Below are 12,290 nucleotides of genomic sequence, written 5' to 3'. Positions count from 1 at the left end.
TATATATATATATATAATATGCACCTCATAATGATCAGAAGTACCATACAAGTAAGCAAAAGAACCTAAAATTTGATATTTATCAGCTCTCTTTTATTGTTTGAATACAGGTATCCTCCGTAAATTAAGCTTGCTAATTATGTTGTGTGAAGCTCAAGTTTCTCACTCAGTTCACACTCATCGAATAAGATAAACAAGAGACAAGCTGTTCCAAGCAAAGAGATGTCTATCAGTCTATGGTATTATATATTTCTCAAATACCAATCATCTCTGTTCTTCATCATTTTGCAAAGAGTGCACAACTTTTATGCCAGTGACATGGCCATTGAACTGGAGCACTATGAGTCCCCTGATGGACTCCTAGAGAATGTATGGGTAAATTTTATCAGTGGAAATGCACCTGGAGGAGAACTGAACAAGGCATCCACGTCTTCCCAAATTTGGGAGGAGCTACCACATCTAGATGGGAGAGATGATTCAATGGAAGTTCTAAAAAGGCTTCCCAGTCTAGGGAGATGGATATCTGTGGGAGATGAAAGCTGGGAGGAACTGCTCAATGAAAATCAGCCTACAAATAATACCAAACCCTTCAACAATCTTGATTCAGATTGTAGTGCAGTTAGTTCAACTCCAAAACCAAATCCTATCCAAGCTCAAAAGGTTGTAGCTAGACACTACAGAGGAGTGAGGAGGCGACCATGGGGTAAGTATGCCGCAGAGATAAGGGACTCATCAAGAAAAGGAGTTCGGATTTGGCTTGGCACATTTGATACAGCGGAAGAAGCTGCCCTTGCCTATGATAAAGCTGCTTTGAGGATTAGAGGTCCACGGACTTACCTCAATTTTCCACTGGAGATAGTTGCAGAGGCTATGGGAGATGCATATCATGTGAATTGTTCCTCAACATCAACACAGACTAATTGTGTTACAGAACAAAGCAACTCTCATCACCTGTATTCAGGATGGAAGGAAGTGATACCTAATTCACAAAAAAGAGCTGCTAGAGACTGGGAACAGAATGTTCAGACTACGCCAATAATTGAGCAACCTGCAAGGAAGAAACTAGCTAATGAGAAGCAGGTGCTATGGAATGAATTTGATGTACTGGAGTTTCAGGACCTAGGGAATGATTACTTGGAGAATTTGTTGTCTTCATAACAAAATAAAGATTGGGTCCCAACTGAGGAACAAATGAAACAAATAGCCCTTCATTAGTGTAATACTGTAAGTTTTGACAATGATGTATAAAATTGTTAGCCATATGCTGAAAAGGCTTGGATGCAACAGATTCATTGTTGCAGCCATCTATCTAGTGAGGTTTTGTTGTTCATATGCCACTGTTCTAAAAAAATTGAAGCAAAATCATTTGTATATACAAGGCAACAAATTGGGGGCAGCAAGGTTTTGCAGCATCAGATATGAACTATGTGTAAACAATCCCAAGATCTGTAACAAGTACTAGGTTGTGGATTAATTTGTTTTGAAACTACTTCTTCCTACTCTCTTGCGCTCTCTGAATCTCTGTTGATGAAGCAGCGGCAGATCCGGCTGGTTGATTTGCTCTGCTTAATTCTCCTGCAAGGTCGAAGGCCGTAGTACCTCAAAAGAAATCCTATCACAGTCATCTCCTTCACTTTCTCCCTCTCTTCCATCTCAAATCAACCGAGATTTTTTTTTTTTTTTCATTTTCTGCCCTCACGGACTTTCTTTGCCATGAGATTTTACTTTAAAACAATCTAAGCATGACAACATTTCTTCTTGTTCATTGTATACGCTTAAGAACAACTTTTTCCTGCAGCTACATCTCAAAGACTGTAATTCTGCTGGGGGAATCAAACTTTCTATGCAATTTCTGAAAAGAAATATACAAAAGAAAGGTTCCAAGCCTGAAAAATGAACTCTGTTGACAAAAGGAGCATAGTGAAGTACAAGCTCCATTATTGGTCTATCTATTTCCCCCATTTTTTTCTTTGGGGAGGGTGGTGTAAGGAAAGATCTAAAAACTGTTCATGTTTCATTAGATCCATTTGATCTATGAACAAATCCATTCAAAAAATACTGAGCAAAGAAATTTGTCAAGGAGACAGCTTTAGTGAGAGAAGCCATCTAGCTTACTCCATGCATACTCTAATACTTCCTCCTCAAAGAGAACAGAAAGAGGACTGTAACACAAAATCTGAAGCAACTAATTTCCAAACTTATGGTCCTCATTGCCACCATTGAGAAACCTAAAACCCTCAGCTATCATCCTTTTGCAAAAGTAACTTCAAATGTGTATGACAATGGAGGTAGTTCAATCTGACTCTCTTGATTTCACAGAGGGACTCCACTTGAAAGATATAACCTTTACAAGATCCATACAGATGAGAATAATTTACAATGGCTTGAATGAGTATGAACATTGGGTGCTAAACTTACAACATAAAAGAAAAAGAGTTAGATCACGAGGCAGGGAGTCCTTCAATGATATTTTCTTCCTCTTCTTCCAGACTTGATACGCCGCCGAAAAAGTAGGAAAGCCATCACACAGCTGAAAAGAACCACTTCTCCCACCGCTACCATCTTCAACTCTGGACACAAATGTCAATTTAAAAACTACATATGGTTTAAGCTGTGCCAAAATCCTTTAAAGCTACAAGTACCTTTTAGTTTCTGAACAAGATCATTTAAGCTCATCCTTCCACTAGCTTCTCTTGCATCAACACTAACCAGATGAGGCCTAACTAAGTTGTTATCATTCTCCTGCAAAGTGCTCCCATCTTTGAAGCATGTGTTTGGACAATTGATGCCATGGTCATACTCATCACTGCCATCACAGCAATCTAAGAAGGAGTTGATCCAGAGAATGAATAAAAACAAAACAGAGACACAGGTTTACCACAGCAACACCACCACCATCATAACCTCATACCAACTTAATGAGGTCTGCTACATGGGCCCTTAAAGGGACTACAGAAAAGGAACAATGAAATAAAATAGCTGATGCAAACAATACCAACGCAAATTCTAGCTTCTTAACAACCCAATTTTCCAATCTAGACCTAAAAAAGTGAACAAACAGGAACCAGCAAAACAGAATCAAAAATCAGCTACGTGGGGTTGATTACATGGATCTTTGATGTCCACTGTAAATATGAAATATATACTGAACATCTTGGACCAGTCAGTGGATCTATAAAAGATGTAAAGTGTTGATATCTGTCAGTTTATTAAGAAAGTCATTCTAAGAGATGTATCACATCGTATTGGAGACATTCAAGATATGCCAAAGACAAGCAAGAAAATCCTTCAGACAATGCAAGATACAGACATCCTATCATGTAATATACAAAAATATAAGCATAAAAAGGAAAACAAGGTACCAAAAGATTATGTATAAGGATGAGAATCCTAACATGGTCCAATACCATGGAGAATTCTGAGTTGGTTCATATAAAATTCATATACATATACACTTATATGCAATACTTCTACACACTTTATTTTACAAATTTCATTTACCCACAACACACAAATCAATAAAAGAAAATAAAGAAAAAGTACTACAATTAACGGGGATCATGTATGTCATCCTCCACAAATTCACACCAGTCAACATATTCTTCCCTTTTCTATTTTTGTTTTGTTTATATAGTAGTGGTTCCCTCATGCCAATATCAATACAGATCAGACCTACAAAATACGATACTTGATTCCATGGGTCTACAATCATGGCAACAACCCACAACATGTATCATATTTAGAGGACCAGAAATTGCCACATGGGGACTGGTGCCACCAATAGGTTGCAGGGACCTGAAACCATCCTGATTACACCCATCTGATTTATGAGTTATGACCCATCTTTTGGAGCCCAATTGAATCCAGATAAATGAGCATTCAAATTAATATAGAATAACATTTGGTCTGGACTGACTCTGGATTAAGTATGCAGAGGCATTATGCTAAGACCTAAAACCCCTTGTAGGCTCCAGCCATAAATTCTCTGTAGAGACTCAAGAGTCCTTAGACAGGAAACAAGGTAGACCAGAATAAATGATGCACCTTAGTATAGAAAACCGGTAGGGAAATGAGCAAAAAGAGTACCATGAACAGAATAAAAGTAAAAAAAGACAGGGTTTGCCTCAACATGGAAAAACCCATCATTGACCATCAAAGCACTTGAAGAAAAACCATTTTGTTAGCCATCACGAAAAAACTAAAAGTTCATTCCACTCAGATTCCCTACATGATTTTTGACCTTTCAAGCCTTACTAGAGGTCTAGAATTGCTAATTTAAGTCTAATTACAATTTAGCAAAAAGTATGAGTGCCAAGCCCCTCTCCTAAGCAAGTAAATCTACTAATTTAACAATCATCTCAAACCAGCGATCCTGCTACAGACTGACATTTTACAAGGAAGTTGATTTTCACTTTCCAATATCGAGCTTCAAGTTGAAGGATCATGGCTACATTGGAAAGATGAATCAACAAACTTTCAAAAGAAACCAAAATCACACTAAAACGATGAGTACCAATCCTCCAGAAAAAGATTCAAAGGGAAGTGATGGAATAATTTAATGTTCTGTAATACCACGCTCCCAAGCTCCAATCTCAAATTAATGGTCTATGATGAATACTTGAACCACATAAATTCTTCCAGGGACCTGCATCAGATAACATGTTTCTGATATCAACCGAAAGCATCTGGGATTAAAGATCACCAATATGATGTAGGACATTCCATGAATAGAAAGGATGTTCACCTCCACTATCACATCCCTTTATTTTGCCTTGCTGAACCCAACTGGATTGAAGACTTCTTTAGGCTTACTATCCCTATCTCCACTTCTTGTATATCCCCATCTTACTCTTCTATGTTTCTTCTTTTGTACATAAACAGAAAAAGAAAAAATCAATAAAAATTTCAGTTGCGGAATTTGTTCATCATTATTCTTTTGATCCTCGCTGCAATAAATCTCCCACTGAATTTCTGGTTTGAGGTCGACTTTTGCATCACAGACTTCAACAAGATGTAGAATAAACTTGATTGTGATTACACCTGGATACCCATACCACTACATAAATTTCACCTTTCATTATACTGACTCAAAGGTGGTCTGGTTTCGACAGCAACTACCAATCAGTGTTAATGTCTCTATATTGGCAATTGAAGAAGTGACACAAATTTAATGATTTCATATGGACTAACTCACATGTAAAGGGAGGAGTGAGGATAACACCAATCAAATTATGCGCTGTTTGCACAACAAACACTTTAATTTGAACAAAATACACTTACGAACTTCAACAAGTAATCCTAATAAGAACTTGTAAAATAGAAGGTACAATTCATTCTTTTGAATCCTTACCACAAAAATGGTCATTTACTTGGGAAGAAAACAACGACTGAGGATTGTTTCCAGAATTTTTGCAGTAAAATCTACCAGCAGGACAGGCCGAAGTACCTACATTGAATGATTAAAAGATTAACATTCCATGAGGACCTACTGACCAATAATGACATTAAATAGCTCAGACATCGAGTTAAGTACACAATGAGAATACATGATATACTCAAAATGGACTTATCTAATGAAAAATGCGAACTATGTGCATTAACCACTTTCAGACAATACATACATCAAGGTTTTAAATGTAGAACTCTGACAAAGATTTATTTTTTATTAAGGAGCCGTAGCTTGGGTGAGAGTAAAAGCTTGGTCAGTAAGTGTTAAGACATGTTCCAAGTCTGAAAGCAAACACTTCATTCATAAAATGCTGAAGGTGAGGATTGGCCCCCAACTAAAACACAAAAATAGTAGGTTATGGACTAGGTTATGGCCCTTCTTCCTAATTATACCATGTATAACCCACATAGACCTCTCAACAAAAAGAAGAATTCAATACTAAGTCATCAACTTTCTTCAAAAAAAAACCCTCCAATGTCAATAACAATGCAGTGAGAGACACTGTGGTCTTCTGCCCTATTCAGTATCCCTCAGACTATTTGAAGAAAGTTGATGATGCAGGTCCAGCATACAATTGGCCTATTCTACTCAAAATTCAACCTAGGGTTGATCATTGGTCAATATAGGGTTTGGGCCTTTGTTTCAGACGTGTATGTGGTCATAAAGTCTCTTCTATTGGCCCATAAATTCAGTGTCCAGGCCAAGTATGGAAATAGATTATTTATTTGGTTCAAATTATGTCATGTGTACTTAAGAGCAGTACGGTAATACACATTGATTAGACAGACCTTATCAGGAACCTGATACACATTAAGTAAATAGACCTTATCAGGGAAACTAATACACATTAGTCCTTATCAATGACCTGATACACATAAATTAAATAGTCCTTATTAGACTAGTACTTATTATTAGAGTTGTATTTCAATTTAGTTTTCTATTCAAGTACAACTACGAATTTAATTGCAAGGCTATAAATGAGCCCCTAAGCATGTAATAGTTCACAGATTTAAATCAATAAATTCAGCTCTTAAGCTCATGCTTGTGTTAGCTTTGCTGTTCCATCAAGAATAGTGTTCTACTTCTCAGCGTTGGTAAGGGACCCTGAACAGCATGAGAATAAGGTCACTTGTGAAGCCAAGCAGGGAACTTTATGACTGAATTCAACCTTCTCAAGTCATTCCATGTCCTCCACAATTCAAGACAGAACTCCTACATCCATGTAAGAAGCAGCCAGCATACCCCATTCCCCTTTCCTCTCACCTTTTCTGTATTTTTCTTGAATTTGTGGATTCCCCTAGACATCAAAAATTTTCAAGTTAGATCTACACCAATCTGACCATTGAAATTGACACAAACTTGGAGGAAACTTTCACCATATTAGGTCTACATTACCCCTGAGTTGTAGCTCCATTTGAGTCCTCTAGACCCATGAATGAACCATAAGTCTACTAGGATTCAAACTCCTACAAAATTTAGGACACTTAAACCAGCCATCAGACAGCCAATTTTCACACCATATCCTCTTTAGGACCTGCACAACAATCCCTTAAAGTTTAATTTAAATCCAACCATTGGAATACCCAAAATATCCCTCTACAACCTAGTTCAAAATCTGGCTTTGGGTTGCTTCATTGTAAGATCTTGGAAGAACCAACCCTTATTCACTTGAGGGTACATCAGTCGATCAACCTCACCAATGTTAAGAATGAATTCTATGAACAATCTTCTGCTGCTTACAAAATTAACCATAGGATCTTCCTTTTGCTAATAATTGGGTTTTATTTTTAGAAAGACATATCAGAATTTGTATCCATTTAGGAGCATTCAACAACAATGACAACAACAAACCTTTTCCCAACTAAATGTGGTCAGCCACATGGATCCTTGCCTGCCAATTGGCCCTACTTGAGGCCATATTAGATACCTTTTAGTAGCATTCACATTCCAAAATCATTATCCAAAAACTACATATTCATCCAAAAAACTAAACAGATAAGAAGTGGGATATCCTTGTATTCAATCAAATAGTACCTGCTCCATTTATATCCAACATCAAGTTGCAAACTCATATACAATATTTATGTAATCTCGCGGGCCTTGGCGAAATGGCTATTGGAACATAGTTGCAGTCTGAGGTCAAGGCACTGAGACAGCCTCTCAGCAAAAAAAAAATTTGCAGTAGGGTTGCATAGGAAGACTCCCCCCCCCCCCCCCCCCCGAGACTCTGATTGTGCAGAAGCCTCTAGCATCAGGTTCACCCTTTATTTATATAATGTTACAGGTTCATAAAACATATATCTAATGGGAAAGGTAGAGTCAGGGTAGGGTCCCCCAACATGACTTTTTAAGAATTTTTAGTAGATTTTTATCATTTTATACTTTCTCTCTTTTGGTAAAAATGTAAAATAAAACAGTAGTCTATTTACTTTCACTATTTAATAATAAAAATTTTCTTTTAACAGTAGTCTATTTACTTTCACTATTTAATAATAAAAATTTTCTTTTAACAGTAGTCTATTTACTTTCACTATTTAATAATAAAAAAATTCTTTTTAGGGTCTGGAAGCTTTAGGGTTCTCCTTTTTCTTAAAAGGAGAGTGTGTGTGATGAGATAACAGTTTGAAGATTTAGCATCAGTATTCTCACCTCTTTGGCATTACTTCATCTAAAAGCAATCCAAACCAGTTATACAGCTACCATTTAAGAGGGAGAAGGGAGGTGGAAGAGCAAGCAATAGAGGATGGACAAAAGAAATTGAGTATAGAGTTTCTTTGTGAACATGGAAACTTTTTTGTATGAAGAAGGTGCTGCTGTTGGGTGGAGCATGGAGTAACTTGCGGTGGCATCCCTCTTGTAGCTCTGAAGAATATCTCAGATCCGCAATTGTGGGTTAGATAACTATCAGATTTGAAGCTCCATCCAAAAACTACTATCAGATCTGAGGCTGTGGGAAGACAGCCATCAAATCTGAGGAGGAAAAGTGAAGTAGAAAGAGGATAGATCTGTGAATTAAGAAGTAAGATGTAGATTTGGTCCTGAATCTGAAACACAACAAGAAAAATTGCATTCTCTCTCTCTCTCTTCAAACTATTGATGTTTTCAGGTGGGATTCTTGAAGATCTAGGATGTCCGATACCATTTCGACTTTGAATTCAGAAATTTATGATTTGTATCCAATGAATATGTAACTGAAGTCGGATATTGATTAGGATCATCAAATTATAATATGGATAGCTTCATGTATGTACAGAAGTGGCTCAGTTTACATCTCTACATATGACCTCATTTTCAGATAGAATCACAAAGTAGGAGTGCGGTAGAGTTTGAAAGAGTTGTAAACTTTGATATTCCAGCAAACAAGGAAATTCACAAAACTACATTTTCAAGGATGGCAAGATCATAGTCCTTTCTTCAAGTGTTCCCTTGAAGCTGCAACGAGCCAATAGCTGTTACTGAGAAGCATGCCCAAAAAAAAAAGAAAAAAAAAGACGCTGCATAGTTAATTGATCTGAAGACAAATCTTATACTGACACTAACCTGCTGAAGTGTCAGATTATCCTAATCCTTCTAGGACTCCTTAGAAAATAGCATAAACTGAAAACAGAAAGTACAACACAATACCCACCAATTCTAGGATAATGAATGGAATCTAATTAGCAACATAACTTCTAAATAACCCTGCAACCAGACCACTGATAACTCTCCTAACCCTCAAAAAATTTTATATTAAAGACCCCATTTTTGGTCAACACCAAAGGTGAAGTAGGTACAACCGTACAAACCAGCAGAGTTGCACCACATATCTGCCACATGACAGGTCAGGAGGGCTCATATTCATGTCTGTCCTACTCTCTCGTACTTGCATACGATAAGTCCAATATAAATCTTAGGAGGGTCAAAATCATAAAGAAATGAAGAACCCGGTTATTTTTTACATGTCTGAGATCATTAAAATCATTAGAAACTATTTGTTAGAAGGAATAAAATGGACTGGACAAAAAGAGGTGGGAAAAGTGTACTATTTACAATGAAATCCCAAAAGTTGAGTTCATTTGGTTCATTGGGTGGGAGCAGATAAGCTTCCTTAAATTAAGAAGCTTGTCTGCTAACGTGGCACTCACTTTTTCCACCCAATGCTTAAAAAAAGTGGAGCCCACATATTTAACTTTTCCCTCGCTTTTCCTTACTTTACTTTATACTTCATATGGGTCGTGCAATTTTAACTATCTCACACCTTTTTCCTCTTTAAACAAAGTCTTTTAGGGACAATGAGAACACAAGGTAATGCTCACAATTGAATTACAACCCAAAGATTGACACCTGAACAATGCAGTGTGTCCTCTTCCTTTTCTGACCAGCCTGGCCTTATGGTTCAAGCAAGGGGTAAAACCCGTGTTATACAAACCCCTAGGCGCGTGGAAAGTCAAGGGACTCAAACTGGGGAATATGTCATTGCACACCATCCTCTACCGGTCAACCTATACCTCAGGGGATAAACTTTCTGTCTATTTTGTTAACCAAGAAAGAGAAAATCCATCAAGAACTTGCCAGCACTTTTCCACAACTTTAGTTGACCTTGATCCTGGGCTCACAGGAACAATGACTGAATATCCTGACAGTCCATTGTAATTAAATGCCATGAGATTTGACCCATTAAATACATGATAAGGTGATTGAAGAAACTTTACTAAAATTAACTACTTGCCAAGTACAACTTTCTTGGACGCATAGAAATTGCTACAACGCCATCGTCATTGACAACTAAACTAATCTTATTAAATAACATAGGCTACAAAAGGATGGTAAAATGCAATGGTATTGGTAGCACATGTCATTCCATTTTCTAACTTGAGATGAAACAAGGACCTCTAAAACAACGCAACAGTGAGAGAGGTCCAAGAAATGGGAAGTCAATTGTATGCATATCGAAAAAAGGCAAAAGATACGCTGGTGTAATGGTCATTCGAACTGCATTCTCTCTGGGTAATGATAATTCAAAACCAGATTCTAGCTAAAATTACTTCCTATACAAATTAATACGAAAAACAGAAGTAACAGAATCCAAACATTGCAGCTATAAATGTTGTGATGGAGTGAGATCAGGATTTTAACAACTAACCTGGTTCGTCAGTCCCATCGACACAGTCGCAATAACCATCATTAAGCCTGTCCCTCGGCAAAGATTTGGATCCGTCCTTACATTTGATCACCTCTGACTTGAAATAACTCAACTCTGAATTGACAAAAGATTACTTGAAATTAGGGGAAACGCGAGGCCTGGTCTCTAACTTCTGCTTAGGCGAACTTACGAGAAGAGATATGAAGGAAGAACCTTGTGGGTTAATTCCGAGGAAAGGAGTACTTGTGAGCGGAGAAGCAGAAGAGGAAACAATAAGCAAGCAGAAGGAGACGACGGAGATGATGTTGGAGAAGCTCGTTTCCATCGTCGTTCCCCGCCTGGCACCTGCCATGGTTTGTTGACTTCTTCCCCCTTTTCCGTTGAGGTCCGTCAAGCGCGATGCACATTTGATCAGTCTATGCAATTCTGCAGTAGGTAGCTTGGGCTTGGCAAGAGGCACGGGAATTTTATCCGGTACATTTCTCTGGATGTGTGATATGATTACATCAAAGGTTGAGTTCAATTAGTAAATCACATCAAAAAGATAAAATTAAATTAAAAATAAATTAATTTGACATGACCTATGAATAAATCTTAACCCTTTAATATGATATTGAGATACATATCAAACATTGACAATGAAATGAATATCAATCTTGTCATAAATGGACTGGCTATCAGTCTGCAAAACACGAGCCCGTGGGCCCCACTGATATATGTGGTCGGGAAGCGTCGGGGAGCACTTTGTGCTCCCCGTCGAGGTCGGTGATCCGGACTCTTGTTGAGGCCTATTGTTGTGCGTCCAGTCATGGGTGGGTTATGAGCATAAAAAACAAATGGCCAAAATTTGCCAAATTTTGGTCATTTTGGCATTTGGCAAATTTTTTTCTAACACATACAGTCCAAGTATCACTAAGATATCAACGATATCTCGCAATAAATCACTAAACCGGCGAAATCTCGGCAAAAATCAAAGTTTTCTCTACAAGCGGTATGAGTTCTGTGGATGCTGGTGTTGTTGGATGCCGGAAGAGAGGAAGAAAACCTCAAACCATGGTTTGAAGCTGAGGATAAATTTATTTTCCTTCTTCGTGGTCGTCATCATCCCTAACTTGTAATTTTGGCATTGTAGGAGGCAATGTAGGCTTATCTTGTTGGACTGTTTGAAGACACGAATCTTGCTCTCTCTCGCTCACTTCGTCTTCTCTTTATCTCTCGCAACCTCTCTCTGCTCTCCATCTTCTCTCTCTTTTGCTCTCTCCGTCTTCGCTCTGTCTCTCGTAGCCTCACTCTTCATCTTCTCTCTCTCTCTCTCTCTCTCTCTCTCTCTCTCTCTCTCTCTGGGAGGGTAGAGCTCTCTGGCTCTCTAGAATTATTTAGAATAGGAATGAGTGTGAGGAAGAAGAAAAGTCTAATCTCCATTTAAGGTTATATATATATGTAACCCAATGGCATTTTTTTCGCTTGCTTTTATATGTTTGATGATCCTTTTTAGTTTTTGTAAAGATTGGTCTATATATTCATGCAAGACTAGCGCTAAAAGTTTTGGTTACAAATATTAGACAACCAAGGATCAGATGGAGCCTAGACCCTACTAGATGGAGAAGGAAAGGGTATCCAAGACAAGGAACCTACCACTATGTTGGGTTCTCTCGAAACATGATGAGAATAACTGATCTAGAAACCCATAGAGAGAAGAAGGATACATTGTAACATGGG

At 37.8% G+C, this 12,290-nt stretch overlaps 2 protein-coding genes across 2 annotated transcripts; one reads left to right on the top strand and one right to left on the bottom strand.

Moving 5' to 3' along the window:
• Window positions 1-318: 318 nt before the first annotated feature.
• Window positions 319-1,158, top strand: LOC149004987 (Integrase-type DNA-binding superfamily protein). Its single transcript, XM_089168393.1, has one exon. The coding sequence runs from the start codon at window positions 319-321 to the stop codon at window positions 1,156-1,158; it is 840 nt and encodes a 279-aa protein (XP_089024519.1).
• Window positions 1,159-2,177: 1,019 nt separating this feature from the next.
• Window positions 2,178-11,063, bottom strand: LOC149004986 (kinase C substrate, heavy chain-like protein). The gene is made up of 5 exons (XM_089168394.1): window positions 10,785-11,063; window positions 10,572-10,685; window positions 5,351-5,446; window positions 2,643-2,822; window positions 2,178-2,570 (listed from the first exon to the last, which is right to left on the bottom strand). Exons 1-5 carry the CDS (start codon window positions 10,921-10,923, stop codon window positions 2,461-2,463), a joined length of 639 nt encoding a protein of 212 aa, XP_089024520.1. The 5' UTR covers window positions 10,924-11,063; the 3' UTR covers window positions 2,178-2,460.
• Window positions 11,064-12,290: the final 1,227 nt, after the last annotated feature.

Source organism: Hakea prostrata, chromosome 9 (assembly GCF_041222555.1).
Source record: "Hakea prostrata isolate BN-2017 chromosome 9, UWA_Hpros_2, whole genome shotgun sequence".
Classification (NCBI taxonomy): Eukaryota; Viridiplantae; Streptophyta; class Magnoliopsida; order Proteales; family Proteaceae; genus Hakea; species Hakea prostrata.
The sequence above is the reverse complement of the archived record's forward strand: the minus strand, read 5'-3'. Positions and strand labels throughout refer to the sequence as shown.